This window comes from Egretta garzetta, unplaced genomic scaffold (assembly GCF_000687185.1).
Source record: "Egretta garzetta isolate BGI_Z169 unplaced genomic scaffold, ASM68718v1 scaffold942, whole genome shotgun sequence".
NCBI lineage: Eukaryota > Metazoa > Chordata > Aves > Pelecaniformes > Ardeidae > Egretta > Egretta garzetta.
In genome coordinates, this window is record NW_009258898.1 from 83591 (window position 1) to 99532 (window position 15942).

The window sequence follows — 15942 nt, forward strand, 5'->3', positions numbered from 1 at the left end:
CCCGCTGCCGCAGGGCCCCGCCAGCAGAAGTCTGGCTGTAGGTTAGGCATGGAGCCACGGGGATCTGCCTCGCTGGTATCCCCGGCTTCCCCCAAATCCGTAGTGAGCGCCCTGTTCCTGTTTTCAGCCTCCAGCGTGCTGCTTTTTATCTATATCCAGCCGTTCGGATGGCTCGGGATTTTGCTGGAAAGACAAACTACCACATATGCAATTAAATGAGAACTCCCCCAGTGTAGTACGGTAAGCTGGTAGGCCTCGGTGTCGTGAAGAGCTTGAAGTCAGTGAAGCAAGAGGCTTGGCTGACGGTGGGAAGGGGTGTGCAAACTGAAAACGCCAGGTCTTCTGCCTTTTCTGAAAGGCAAAAGCTTCCCCACGTTCATGCTTCAAAGCCAGAGTGTTTGATGAAAGCCCTGAAGTCTCATAGTCATTCTCAGGCTGCTGTGCCAAGATTTCCTAAATTTGCTTTCATGTCTTTCCTTGTGCAATGATTTGAAAGCGATACAGAACTGTAAGGGCTTACCGGACTCTTTCTTAAAACTGTATCGAGAGCTCAGAAATATTTGAGGGAGATTCTAAATACGGAGATGTGTACAGATTTAAATCTTGGTCTAAAGAGGTGATTAAACCCTTGTTTTAAAGTGAGGTAACATCGGGGTAATGAAACTGCTGAATCTGAAGCACAGGTACAGAAGAGCACGAGCGCCTCGCTGGGCAAGCGTCTGGTGTCTGTGGAAGTTGGGGAGGGCAAAAGGCTGTGGATGATAGTGAATCTTGTGACTTTGGGGACCTGGAGGAAGACAACCAGAGATGAGTAAGTTTGTGTCATCTGGAAGAAATACTGAAAACATAAATCGCCTTGCAGATTTTGTTCTAGCCCAAGTCCGCAGGCCGCTGCTGTCCCTGGGGTCTCGGTTTGACGGTGCGTCAGCCTGGACGAAAATGCTAGCTTGAGAAATTCCCAATCTCTTCCGTCTTAATCCTAGCCACCTATTCCTGTCTTCACACCCAAGTTGCTGCTCCTCAGTCCTGTTACAGCTGTGGGGTTGTGCTGTAAATGGGATCACTGAAATCATCCAGGTTAAAAATAACGCTCGGGGGGAGGGGAGTAGTGGCTTTTTAAGCCAGCATTGCTGCTGAGGAGAGAGTAGTATTGAGCAGCAGCCTTGGCAACTTAGTTTAAATTCAGGAATAATGAGGATTTGGGGGCTTCTTGTGGAGGTGGTAGTTGGTTTGCAGATTTTAGGCCTGTTTAGTTAGTTAGTATTGTTTGCTGTTCAGGGGATTGCTCAATGAATTCCTGGAGCAACAGATACCACCTGACAATGCAAAACCCTGGACTTTCCTACCAGCTGAGGGCATGTGTTAAGGAAGAACACTCATCTGGCAGGTTCAGGGTTCTAAAAAAACTCTTGTTCACATCATGCTGAGCTGATCTGATGTTCCCACAGTAGAGAGAATTAAAAAAATACAGGGCGAGGTTTTTAAAACATATCTAAAGTATATATCTTCATTTTAAAATAACTTTTAACAACCGTAGACCGAAGAATCATGAGGCTACATCCCAGCTGCGTGCAAGCAAGTGCAGGAGAGGTGCAGGAAGGCGTATGGGGTGAGTGTTCGCACGCTTGTCTCGAGTTAGAAATCTGGAGAAGTTTGCTGTGGCTGCCGGTGTCCAAAGCACAGTAAAGGCACATTCCAGAAAATTGGAGCGTAACTATTCTGCACCTTAATGGAGAGAACAACCAGCTCGCTTACAGCGCTGTGTGGACAGGATATGTTTTGTACGAGGGAATGGCTTACTTAAGAATATGCTAACATTTACTAGTTATTTGTTATTGAGCTGGGATCGAATCTAGACAATAAAAAAAAAATCATTTACGTGCTTTCGGATCTAAGGTTCAATTAAGGACCTGTTGGCCATTTCTGCTAGCACCTTGCAATAAGGTGGAGCTGAGCTCGGCAGAGCCATTCCATTTTCAGCATTGGCATGCGTACAGTCGTCGAGGTAAAAGTGATTTTATGTTAAGACAGTTCGAATTTTCCAGATTTTGGGCAGGGAAATACATACGCTGCCTCCTCTGAAGATCCAGGTATCATTTTTCATAACCAATCAAGAATAACTATTAGTCCCTCTGCTCCATTCCAGTATGATAATGGCTGGACAAGCAATAATCCACATCAAGTACTTAAACCAGTGATGCTTTCTGACCTGCAGGGTGAGTACCGAAACTTTGACACCAGAATCAATCGTGATTAATCACAAAATCAGGAAAACTTTTCATTGCGTATGTTGAAAGTGTGTGTTTGCTTTGTTATTTTGCATCTTTAATAGCAAACCAGAATTAGTGAAGGCTGTGATATTTAGTCAAGATACTACACATAAACGCTCAATCAGTCAGTTTGTGTTTCTCACTCACAGCCATTGAACAGGATTTGGCAGCCCTCTGTGTAGCATTCCGGTAAGTCTCTCGACTTGAGCACCAAGCCCTAAAGAAATGTTAAATAACCTTCCAGTCTTGGCTTTGGGGCAGGACACTTGTGTTGGCTTTTGTATGTATAAATAACTTAACGAGACATTTTGTCTTTATGCCTCAATAATAAATGTTATACTTGCATGGCTCCTTCAAGTAAGCTTCAGAGGATAAAGCCTTTTATGATTCAAAAGATAAGGTTGTTGCCTCAGTGTCAGCAGTGACCAGGTTGATTTCAAAGCCTTAAAAAAAAAAAAAAAAAAAAAGATACATGTTTGTAGTTTGTTGTGGCACTTAGGGTTTTCAGGTTAGGGAATCGGCCCTCTGTCTACTGCCTGTTGGTTGTTGATAATGGAACGATACTGAAATCTGTATCTTGATAGTTTAATTTCGTAGCCTTTTGAAGCTGCGCTTGTTAAGTATCTGGTAAGCTATATATCAAGTTCTGTCCAGTTACTCGAGATTTTTAAATAATCTAATTTGTGGTCATATGGATATTTTTGAAGTCTGTAGAATTGTGTAACAATTATATAAACTGACAGTACATCATTGCCATTTATCACAGTTAAAACCCCAGAAATCCTTAAATGAACTATTTCACGAGGAACACTTATCACAGCTCGGGCAAAACGTGGCTGTGGGAGAGTCGGACACTGCGTGTCGGTAGCACATCTGGAGCTGAAAGAGTCGCCTGCTCGCAATCCTGTGGTCGCTCTGCCGGTTGTGTCATCTTTTAGCATTTTAAACTGTTGATTTGTTGGGTGTGTGGGGATGTTTCTGAATGAGCACAATTAAGGGTTTGGGTTTGGTTTTTTTTTTTTTTTTTGTGGAAATAGTTCATCTACTTTATTCATCTGTTAGCTTGAGATTTAATTATTATAACCCTGATTTTCAGGGTGTAGTTATCAGTGCAGTGCACTCATATTACTCAGTGTCTAGGTCAACTTTTTTCCATTCTGCTTTTGACTCCTGGGAGGCCTAACCAGGGCTGGAACAAAGAAGGGATGTGTGGCCGTTCTGTTCTTCAGCATCGGGCTGAAAAGGCAAACATGAGTAACTAGCAACAGGGACAAACATCTGGCTCCCAAAGTTCAACTGTTGTTTTAAGCTTCTAAATGGAAGTTCTTAACACTGTCATGGCTCCAAACGACCACCTGTCCGGCGCAGGGTGAGCGGTGCGGAGCTTCAGGAAGGTGCATGGTTGTCTTTGAACTTCCTGGTATTTACCTGTATAGAAACTGCCTTCTTTGGAGGGTGTTGTGTGGTGATTCATTTCTTTTATTGGAAGCTACAGCGAGGTGTTTCTGGTTAAAGAATTTACAACCTTAAATATCTTTCCCAGTCCTTTTAATATGTCTTAAGGATACTCTGTTGTATTTAGCAATGTTTAACCTGTATCTGCTGCCGTTTATAGGTTAATTATGCAGTATCTGCTGGACTAAAGAATGTGTAGTCTTCTGATCCTGCTGCATGCCAGTTAAAGATTAATTGTGGGACCCTTGTATGTAAACCTTGGAAAATGAAGCTTAATGGGTGTAGTATTTGTGGTCAGTAGGGGGGGGGGTGTGAAAGTTGCCTAGTATAAATACATGGTGGTGTTCCCAGCATTGTAACTTACATTTCCAGCCCATAAGATCAGATCTGAATTTGCGTGTTAAAGGTACCATGCTGAGTGTTCAAGTCTGGTGCTTCAAAGGCAGGACCTCGGGGCTCTGCGTACTCTTATGCCACCAGCTTCAAAAAGAATGCCTTTGCTCTTCTCCCCCCAGAAAGGTGCCTCTCAGTTCTGTAATTCATAAGGCAAAGATGATTGCATTGATCGTAGTTACAAAGGGATTCACTTGTCTGTGTGCATTTGACGCTTCTGAAGTATGTGTGACTGCTACAGAGGAGTGTAGCTGGATGCTCTTTGGAATGAAGTCAATTCTTCCAGTGGGCCAATTAGCTGTGGCATTGATAATTTTACTACTTGGGTACTATAATTTGCTCAAGATGCAGGTGAATAAAACTACTTACTCCTTTTCTCACTGAAGTTTGAAATTCTTAAAAAGATGCATCCTAGAACAGAGCTGAGGTAATTTTAGTTGCCTATTTTTAGAGAGTAAGATGCTAAAAACATACACGCTTGTGATAATGCTACATTTAGAAAAGGACTCTGAAGCTGAATGACAAGATTTTAATTATCTAGTCTTATGAATGGCTCTAGAGAATTAGACCATAGAAGATGTCTTTTGGTGCACCTCATCCTGTATTTCGGGTAGGCTGGCATTCCACTGAAGCCATTCAAATTCTTGTTTCTGATGTCCTAAAAAGGTTTTCCCTTCAAGTCCTTTCCTGCTCTGATAACGGGTGAAAATAGAAAAGCTTCGCAGCATCTTCAGGTTCTGTTTGGCAGAGTTTTGAAATTGTCTTAATTTTCAAAATTAAATAATTAGCCCTTTTAGCTCTTCTTCCATCAAATTGATGTTACCTTGGAAAACTTTCGGGGGGGGGAATTTAACCTGTTATCTCCCACTGGGTGGGATTTGCCTTCCCAGAAACAAGCGCTGAGCACGAGCGTGGATGTGTAGGGGGTTGGGAAGCGTGTGTCATCTGACTCTAAGGACAGGTTACCCACACAGTTAAAACATCTTGAAAGTCTGCAGTTTTATTGCAGGGCAGACCTGCTTTGTGCTATCTCTGCCGGGCTAATCTCAATAGGTATTTGAACTCTTAATAGAGTTTCGTCAAAAGCAACAGGTTTAAAGTTTTGAAACGTTCCTTCGTTCCAGATAGGGATCTTGGTTCATCTGCTTAAAAGCATGTCAGCCTTATGGCAAAGCTATTTCCGTTGTGGGCATTTGTAGCTTGCTCCTGCCTTGATTGGCCTCTTCTTGTTGAAGAGTAAATTTATTATATTACAGAGCAAGGTGAAGCAGGGTGACGACTTGCGTATGCACAGCTTTGTAATTGGTTATTCCTTACGCAGCGAGATGCTTTTTTGCCTTTTAATATGATTGCATTCATGAAAAGCACTGCATGAGCAAAATATCTGTTTTCCAAAACATGGTATTAGCAGAAGTGTAAAAGCAGTTTCAAGTTATCACTTACAGTAAAACGCATTCATTCATCTTCATGATATACATAGTGTCTGTAAGCGTTAGGCTATAGGTTCTTGTGAGATAAAATTGAGATAAGTTAAGTATGCTGGGTGGTTAATAGTTTTGTTTTTGTTCTTACAGGTGTGTCTGTACTCTTTTTTCATGTGCTCATGCTAGAGCCTGTGTGCCAACATGAAAACTTCCTTTTTCCCCACTGAGTTAAATGATGAGAGCCTCAGAAGTGTGCTGCATAGCACGCTGTCAATATTCACATCTGCCTGCTGAATTTGGCCCTTTGTTTTGGGCGATTTGGAGGGTCAATGTTTTTTAAGCTACTGGTTCACTCAGTCCCTTTAAATGTTTTCTAGTACGTTGCACTCTCTTGTAAAACTGGCTTGATATTTGTAGGAGGTAAGAAAAAAAATAATCTAAAAATAGGTAATTGCCTTTTGAAGGAGCCTCTGACGTTGTCTCCGCTTAAACCTAAACTTTCTTATTTTGCAGGCACAGCGCTACACTGAAAATTCTTCTGTCCTCGGAAGAGGTTGTTTTTTAAAGATCAAGCCTATTGTTAAACCCAGCATTGTCTGCAATTTGGACAGCTCTTTATGCATCTTCAATTCTTAATCCAGGGAGATTTGGATTTGTAGATTGAATAAAGGTCTCTACTAGGCACTTAAAAAAAGCTTTTCTCATTCTGATTTTTCTTGTGAAAGAAGAAGACCTTGAAAAACCCCGAACCTCAAATGAAAATTGTTGGGCTTTGATCTTAGGTTTTGGGAGGGGTTGTAATCATTTAGTTTCACGCACACCAAATTGAAACAAAAAAATAATAGATTTCAGAGTGTAAATCTTTACTAGAAGCATCAAGTCCAACCTGTGTCACTTCAGCTGTTGCGTTTGCTGGTTTTATGCCTTGCAAGCGTGTTGGTTTTAGAATCAGGTGAAGTTTATTAGGTAACGCTGTTTTGGTATTATTACCATAAAGAGGCAGCATGGTGAAAACAACACAGCTCCTCTGCCCTGCTCCGTGTGACGCGCTGCTGCGGGTGACGGACAGGCGGGATTTGGAAAGATTTGCTAATAGTTGCACTTGTCAAAAAGTAATATTTATTATAGAAACAATTCTGTTAATAGCAATAAGCTGTGGACATTTGCTTCAGCAGTGAAGTTGGCGACTGGGGTTAGAAAAAAGCTCCTGAGTTAGGTTTGTCTTGTGTTGACCACCCGCTGTGGGGGTGGCTTGCTTTGGAGTACCTGGTGTTAGCCCTTTGGTTCACAGATTGTTAGACCAGATGGACCGTTCTTATGATGTGGGTACGCCTATGAAGTTATACATTTGAATTTCTTAAGCCTGTCATCACTGACTAGACTTGAATTTGGGGTTTGTGTACACAATGACTAAGGAACCATTTCTCAGTGAGCCTAGGTAGAACAGCTTAAGACTGAGTATCTGCTTCCGTTTACTCATCTTGTGCCGATACCAGCTCCTTTAGGACAGAGCGACCAGCGTCTGCTTCAACTATGACACTTCACAGCTTATTATTTCAGCCTTACTTGTAATAAAGGGATTTACACTCAGGCGCTTGAACAGTGAGCTGGTGTGGACGTGCAGAGCGCTTTGCTGGTTTTGCTACAGGGGCGAAGGAGCTCTTGGTTCATGGGAACCAGTTTCCATCACAGACAAATAAGTCCTGTTGGTTTCTGCTGTGTTCAACCATGGGTAGCTAGAGTGCTGGGGCAGGTTATAATAGTGAAGAACCAAGAAAGGGGTAGAAGTCCTTGTGCTTTAAGGAACATACTGTCTGGGGACGGAAGCAGTTCCTTTGTGCATACGTTAAACTCTAGTCGGCTGTTAGAGAAATTCTTCTCTTTTATTTAAAGAACTGGCGTTGCCTGCTGCTAGAAATTGTATCCCGGACTAGCAGGATTACCAACTTGATCCAGTGTGATGATTCTAGTGGTTTCAGCCATAAGTTTCTAAATAATTCCTAGTTTAATTCCCAAATATTTTACCCCTTTGTAATTAATTGGTATTTCATTTGAATTCCTCTGTATTCAAGCTCTTGCATCCAAATAGAAAGCTGGCACAGTGAGACAGTTTATTACTACGCTGGGAGCTGGCCACTTGTTAAATAAAGGAAAGTGTGTGTAGCCAAGAGCTGGCAGAAGGAAAGCTTTCAGGAAAATGTACAGGCGAATTTCTTGGCAGATGTTTTTAACCTAAGAAGTTCTTACAGTGTTGACAGTTTAGAACACAGTACCGTAGGTTCTATTTCTGATCACCTCTGAAGGATCTAAGTTTGTGTTCAAAGGCTTTTACTATAGTCTCCTGTAGGTCATCTCTAAAAGGGAGCTTGCAGGCTCTCTATCTGTTTTTACTGGTCTTGGGTTGCCAGGCGTGCACAAGGGCCCTATTGTCAAGCTTACATACCAATTTTTAACATGCAGTCCATTCCCTTAAATAATTTACAGCCTTGATAAGTAGGCCTAGATGGCTTGAGCATGATTCAAGTACACATGGTCTGGAACAAATGAGAGCAGTCAGTGGAATATCTTCTTCTCTTTTACCCCTCTTAAACACTAAATTTTATTTCAAATACTTGATGATGGAGGGGTTTTTGGATTAAAGGGAGGTGGGAATGCCCATCTAAGGGAGCTCAAGGGAGTTAGGGAGCACCATTTCTTCTTGATGATCATAAAATTTCTCTTCCAGGTGCAACAGGCAACCAACCAAATTGTGATGAACTGTGCTGACATCGACATTATTACAGCTTCCTATGCGCCAGAAGGAGACGAAGGTAGGATTGCTTTTTGCTGGAGTTTTTACATGTTAATCCATTTCATTTCTGACGTGAGGTGCTGTTGCCGACAGTTAACAACTTTGATTGCAAAACTATGGTAACAGTTTGATAAGCTAACTTACCTTAGAAGCACAAAATTAATTATCTAACTTTCATTCTCTTCGCATCCCTACCATTTGCATCATGTTTTAAAAAGTTAACCTTACGCTTCCATGAGATCTCCATTTACTCTGTCATGCCTGAGTGTCGTAGGCAAAAGGATGTCGGACTGTTTTGACATGATTTATCTTTATACTGGATATCTGTGTAAGAACATGATCTGTACCTAGAGACGCCGCAACATTGACAAAACCTGTGACAAGGGCTTAGATAAGGAGTGCATCAATAATGGCCTGCAGTAGGAAATACTCATTGGGAAGGATTTGAAAAAGTACAGAACATGCTCAACGGACACTTAGCAGGATGTTCCGAGTGGAGAGCAACATGGAAAAAGGTGATTGTGTGGAGGAGACAATGGCTGGGATCCAGTTCAGGGAAGGCTGGAAGTTACTGGAGAAAAGGAAGAAGCAGTACCAGTTTGTAGGACACAGTTATGGTAGTTGACATCTTCCTGATTACATTTTGAAGAGATTTAGCAGACCCAAAAAAAGTTTTAGCAATTGAAGCATGAAATGATCGAGGTGGGGAAAATAAGCTCCTTGAAACAGAGCGATGGTCTAATAGTGTGCAAAGCCTTTCTGGTTTTCTTATGGAGCTGTTGCTGTTTCAAGCATGGTGGCTATTTGGTTGGTCCACTGTGTACGACCGTTTCTCAAGTCCCGCAAGACAACAAAAGGCTCTGCGGAGCTCCCCTTTCTATAAGGAAAATGCCACACTGATGTCATGAAGCACTTCATTAAAACCATGATTGTGAATTAAAGGAAGTATCTTGATGATGGATAGGAGAAAGGTGTTCCTTTGATTAGGTTTAAACTTCTCTAGTATGCTTACGCGACAGCCAGAGGAAGCTGGGGAGAAGGGCTGTGTTTGTCCAAACGCCTAAAGAGGAAAAGAAATCTTTAGTTTTCTGGACTGGATTTGGTAGGGACAACTTCAGTTCGTGTAGTGACGTTACCATATGGCTAAGTGGAATGTCTGCACGGAGCCTTGGCATTTAAATTGGTTTGAATCTTTTTGGCTTTAATATAGTATTAAAGAAACCGGGGGGCTTCTGAAGTGCAGTCGAGAGCAGGCGAGCGGTGCTCGGGTAGATGGGGAACTCTGTCCTCTAAGGAAGTAGCGTTTGGTGGGTGTGTTGTGGAAAAGTAGATCTCACTGCAGGAAGTGCGGTCGCAGCGAGAGAGGGCGGCAGAGAAGAGCATTACCAAAGAGCTTGGAGCCCGGCCACCGAGTTCCGATGGCGAAAGAATAGAGCGCTGTTTCCTACGTGCTTGATTTGGGCTCCCGGGTTGTACCCTGGCGCTCCATTCCTGCGTGCCTTTCACACGCTGCCGTTAGTGATCTTTAGTTGATTGGATGCACTGTGTTGCTAAGCGCTCCTGGAGCTATTTCTTATACCGAGTAATGAGGCGATAACGAGAGTGGTAGTAATAGCAGAGCGCGTATGGAGTCTGTTCCACCCACCGCTGTGCCATAGGCCCGAACCACCTATTAATTTATTATTTTGTCATTGAGAAAATGAAAATAAATGGAAAAGGTACCCCGGAGTAAAGTCTCTTTCTAGTCAACTCAGGAAAAATACCGAAAATAGAGAGGATCTTTATAATAATGTTTTTATCTTCGTTGTTGTCAGAGCTGATTTCCCTCTCGTAGGGTCTGGTTTTCTATTCTTTAACAGTGGTATACTCCTCTTGTAACTTCAAAACATTAATAGCGGACCTTAATGGAGACTTAAAACCAAGTACACTGGCACCAGGTTTCTGTGGTTTGAATTCCTTCGTTCTGATTTTTCAGATAGCCTTGAATGGGGTGTTCTGGACCCACAGGGAAATGAGTCCAGCGCTCTGGCTACAGCCTGGGCACTCGCCTCTCCAACTGGTGTATCATAAATATTTGAGGTGCGGTTTTGTTGCCTGTTTATTCTGATTATACCCAGGCTTCATGGGGTTAAAATATATCTTTCAGTTTGGTAAACTGCCAACTAGTATAATGGCTTTGGAAGTAAAATTGCATGAAGCTGGCAGAGTATTTGCTGGCACCTGTTGATACAGATCAAGTCAGTCTTACTAATGCTGCTATTGTGTACAGCTTTGGGATGGCGATTGTGTAACTGGTCTCAAAAACAGAGTACGAAATACAGTCCAACGAACCAACAGGACTATCAGCCAGATCATTTGGATTCAGTTACTTAGGTGAGCCTTGAACCAATTGCCTATGGTATGTTTGAAAATGAGGGAGAATTCAGTGACGTTCTCTCCTTTAAAGGCTCTAGTGAAGGATCGTTACCTCTTTTGGTTCTGTACCTCAGTGGGGAAGAATTTGTCTCACCCTTGCCTGTAAATGTGAGACAAAAGATAATCGGTCACTTATCTTCTTTCAAGTGTGGTTCTGTTCCCAAAAGCAGCTGTGTGAAAAAGAGCCCTTCTTGTTCAACAGATACCTTTCCCTTGCTTATGGAGGTGATCTGGCGACTTCTGTGCAGCATAGTTTATTCTTTTCCTAATAATTCTTGTTAATCTTGAGTGCCTACTGCACCGTGGCTTGTACAACAGCAGAAATCTTAGCTGGAACTGTGGGCCATGTTTTCCCTCCCCTCCTATTCACTCCCCTAAAGATGGATACAGCAGAGGGTAGAACTTGGTCTTTGGAATTTTAATGCAGATTTGCAGGGAAATCAGATTATTGCCCAGTATTTGACAGGAGGCCGAGGGAGGATCTCCGAAGCTTTAAAGTCTAAAGTAAAAAATTTTGCTGCATAATCCACAGTTGAGTGATAGGGAATACTAAACTAGGAGAGATTGATTGTGCAGTACTTTGGAGGAGAAAAATTCTCTTGTTTCAGCATAAAACTAGTGTGGTTATAATTGGAGGTTGTGGATTTGCCGTTCGTGCCAGGTACGCTGTGATGGAACGAAGCTACTCAAAAGACTGAGTTTTCCATTGCTGAAGTTATGACTGGCTCCTCCCACTAATCATAACGAGCAATTGCTTTTGTTTTTTCCACAAGCTATTGTTTAGCATTTGTAGTCAGATGTTTATAGTGCAGCCTTGGCGTTCAGGTGCACACATGCTGTACTACCTATGTCCAAACGGCCGGCTTCGCTCAGCTAAAGAAAGAACTGAAGAGGCATTCCTAAGCAAGTTGGTTCTTCAGTTAAATTTTAGGGGATTGAGTTTCATGCTTACTGAATGCTCAGTAGTTTGAGCTTCCTGTGAATCTCTCTTTCAGGGAGCTGTGAAATTCTGATGGAGTCATAATCAGCGAATTACATGGTCTTTAGCTTGGAAAGCTTTTCAGATTCTGGGGCATCTAAAGCACCTTCTTACATTTAGAGATGCTTGGAGGGTAGCAGTTGGTAATTTCACATAGAAAATTACAAGCACCCATAGCAATGTTTGTTTAGCGGAAATAATCGAGTGAACTTTGATTTGTACTTCAACCTTTAGAAGGTTTTAAGGCCAGAACTCATTATTTTAGTGTTTTCCTTCCTAGTATGGTGGGGCTGCGCTTGGATGCTAGTGCTAGATGCCGGTTACATCAGAGCCTCAGCTGATGTTTAAAAATGACTACAAAAGATCGCTAGCACTTCTGGAAAGCTGAGCAACGTGACCCAAGTGCGGTGCTTTCCCTCGGCCTGGGAGCATTGATCGTGATGGTCGTAAGGCAGTCTGAAATCATGCTGCTGTGGAAGGGGGAACAACGCTCGTCCTCGCTCCCTCCCTTCTGTTGGCCTTCATGTTTGTGCTGTTGAGCAGCCGTGTGGATCAGGAAACTGCGCTGGCTGAAAACTGCCTCTACAAGGGAAAAAATAAAAAAGGCAGCTTGGAGACAGATCATCTTCCTCATCCTGGTGCTTCTGTGTGAATGCCAGTGGAAGGAAGGGAATGGGAACATGCAGCTGGGGCCAGGTGGGAAAAATGAGACTACTGTCTCTGCCCGTAGCAGACTAGATCTGTTTAAGCCGGTTGTGAAACCTTTATTTGCTAGAGAAGCTCATCTTCATCCTTCCTTCTGGAGAGGACTTGATGTGACAGAATTTTTAATGGTAGGTTTCTTGAGGAGGCCTGGGCTGCGTTGGCACGGACAGTTTGGGAATATCCGATAGGTGAGAATACTTCTGACTCCTTTATGGGATTTTACAACCGCTGGTTTGAAACACGTGAAAAGATGTGAAAGGGCTTGAAAGCATTAGTTTTCTCAGGAATTGCAGCGGCGTAGTTCGGCGGCTAATGCGGAGAGAGGACAGCGGATGCTATGTCAACATGTAGGTGTTTTAAGCTAACGTATTTAATTTGCAGATAGAGTAGGCAGAGTGCACACAGCCACTGCAGCTCAGTTGATGAATGCGAGTTCATTAAGCCACCATACCTTAATTGTTTATGACTTCTCCATGCTACGGAATGAGGGCTGCTTGAAAAAATTCCATCTCTTGCACTTGGCTTTGTCTTCGCTTTGAAATACGTGCACACTTGACATTGTTTAAAGCCTTTGGCTAGGAGTCACGTTTATTAGCACGTAATACAGAAATTGGGATCATTAATTGATGTACCCATCTGGTTACTGTGCAGTTTCAGGGAGTACTCTGTAGCAGGACTGTAATTTATTTAAAATGTATTTAAAATGCTATTGTCAGATTTGATATGTGCTGCTCTGAGTTTGGGAGGGTTGCTAGATCTGATTTTTATGCATTTTTTCCAAAGACACGGAGCACTAGCAGCTTTTTATTTTCTCATGCGACTTGGTCCAGACTGTGTACTAATGTGCTAGTGATTAACTTGCAACCTTGCAGTGCCAAACTCTCCAAAGTTAGTAAGCTGCCAAAATCGTGTTATTCTCTTCAGGAGCTTTTGTATTCACCACTGTTAGGAATTCAGACAGCCTTTTACTGCAATTACATCTTTGTTATAAGCAGTTCTCTTAAACTCTAACAAAAAGTATTGTTGATGGTTTTCCATGGTTCTTTTGCTCTGGATTAAATTATTGGCACCGAAAAGTTTGGGGGGAAAAAAAAAAAGTAACTTTGAATCTTTCATTTCTATTCTGCTGTTTTGGAAATTGATACGTAAGAAGCTGCTTTGAGAATTACAACAAAATTGCTGGAGCTGAGTGTGGAAAGACACTTTTCTAGACACCAGCTCCCCAGTGAGCACACGTCTCGTGAAACTGGGAATGAAGTCTTACCTTTTGTTTGAGGTGCACTCTTGCCGTTGCTTTTAGGTGTTTGTCAGGGGCTGGTTGTCACGGCGAGGGGGGCAGTCCCGGGATATTGCAAGAGTCTTGGCCTCTTTCCGCGGAGATTTTGTGATGGGTCTGTGCTGGGAGTGCACAGCATCGCTGGTGAGATGGCTGCTTCCAGCCTATTTAAACTATACCCTGTTTGAACATTGTTTCTAAACTCAGGGTAATGGGGATCTCACACTGTAAGATTAAGGTTGAGAAGCTCTTTGAAACAAGGTTGCTTTCTCCAATGTGTTAATGTGCTTTCCCAGGCTGTTGCAGGGGGAAAAAACAAACCCTGAGGGTCTTCACCACTGTCTAGCACTGGTGATGTTTACCCGTCTCTTTCCTATAGCTTTCCTAGTACAGGTTAAAAAGGTTATAAAGTAATGGAGCTACAAACTCAAACACACTTAGGAAGACTTCAAATCTGGGAGAGGAGGAGGGAGAAATGTAATATTCATTGTCAACTTTTGGCAGGAGATCTGCATAATACGCATTCTTTTGTGTTTCTCAGTTTCAGTAGGTTAGAACTATGATCCTGAAGTCATGGTATTGTTTGTCTTTGGTATCAGATTGTTTCCATTAGAAGCTGTAAAAAGACACAAACGTTTTTGGTTTGCTGTGATCATTTTAAAATACATGGGGGGGAAGTGTTTCTGCATTCTTGTACTGATCTTTATCAGACATTTCTCAGGTTTTCATTTAGCCTCTGACCACAGGCTAACAGCTCAGCATTTGCAGGTTGTCCAGCAGCAGGATTCCTCCCAGGCAGGCCAGCATAAATTTCCGACAGGTATTCAGCCCATCCTTCCCTCTGACCGAGGTCACTAACACGCTATCGCAGAACAACAGGTTTGTTGTCTGTTGGACACTAAAGATAGCTGGGGTCAAAATTCACTGGATCTAAACGATGTAGTCAGCAATCGGCTCCCCTCGCTGTTGCTTGGAAGCCTACTTTCCAGACTAGTGTTATACATTAGCATTCTTCCCCTGAAAATCTCTCCAACTCTCTTATAACACCTCCTTTTCTGCCTCAGCATTCCGCAGAGTTATAAGAAGAAAAGCCAAACCTTTACTTTTCGTTGCTCGTTGCCCAACGCTTGCTGGCGTTCTGATGTCCTTGGCATGTATTCTGTTTAAATGGTCTGTCTCATCCCTCTTACTGTTGGTTTTAAAAATCTTGGAACCCCTCAGTACAGGCTAGTAGTCTAAAGTTCCTCTACTTGAATTTGTTTCTGTACCTCTTTTTTTTTTTTCTACAGCTAGAATCTTTTATTTAAAGCATCTATGTATTACATACCCTAGTGTGGTGCTTAACTCTGATTAAACGCTGAGCAGAGCACTGTGAAACCAGTAGTTAAGACTAATGCATTCACGCAGTTTCTGCGTTTGTGTTCTCTGTGAGCAGGGGTTGGTATTAACTCTGACTTAAAGCCAAAATCATACTATTCCGGAATAAATAGCACTTTAAATCGTACAAAAATAAAAACATGTTTCCAGTTGCTTTTGTCACATCTGGGATGACGTAGCTGAACATCTTGCGAGTGTGCTTAGGCTGCCGCTGAAACCGAATACCTGGGTTCTTGTGGTGATTCTTGAGCGTGGCAGACAGGTTGTTCTGTAAATTAAATTGTTGTTTCAAACAAGCTTTGGCAGTCAGAATTCCACGGAATGAAGAAGTCAATGTAGCGGTACATTTTTCTTTTAGGATGTTTACCTATGTATCAGCACTTTCCAGTATTCTTTTTGTCCTTTTTTCTATGACTGTTGGAAATCACTATTTCCGTAGATAACTGAAGCAATTTACTGAATTTTTCTTCCTAGGTTGATTTTTGAAAGTACCTGGGAAGGTTGCTAGGCCCTTGCTAGCACTGCAGTATCCTAGGTGTGTGCTTTCACTTCGATCCGAGTGATGTAAGTGGGATGGGACAGGCAGCTTGTACTGGGAACGCTATTACTTTAAACTGGACAGGCTGGAGAGGTGGGCCTGTGTGAACCTCATGAGGTTCAACAAGGCCAAGGGCAAGGTCCTGCCCCTGGCTCGGGGCAACCCCCGGTATCAATACCAGCTGGGGGAAGAAAGGATCAAGAGCAGCCCTGCCCAGAGGGACTTGGGGGTGCTGGTGGATGAAAAGCTGGCCATGAGCTGGCAATGTGCGCTGGCAGCCCAGAAGGCCAACCGTACTCTGGGCTGCATCGGGAGAAGC

The 15942-nt window shown here is 42.7% G+C and overlaps 1 protein-coding gene across 5 annotated transcripts in view; it reads left to right on the forward strand.

The window, feature by feature from the left end:
- The first annotated feature begins 67 nt into the window (after positions 1-67).
- The window catches only part of NPEPPS (aminopeptidase puromycin sensitive), a 38285-nt gene continuing 22410 nt past the window's right edge, over positions 68-15942 (forward strand). For 2 of the 5 annotated variants that reach the window (XM_035889843.1, XM_009634210.2), the window contains exons 1-2: positions 4032-4244; positions 8268-8352. In XM_035889843.1, coding sequence (XP_035745736.1) covers positions 4137-4244; positions 8268-8352 — 193 coding nt within the window. In that variant the 5' untranslated portion in view covers positions 4032-4136. The other 3 variants (XM_035889846.1, XM_035889847.1, XM_035889844.1) reach the window with 3 other exon arrangements.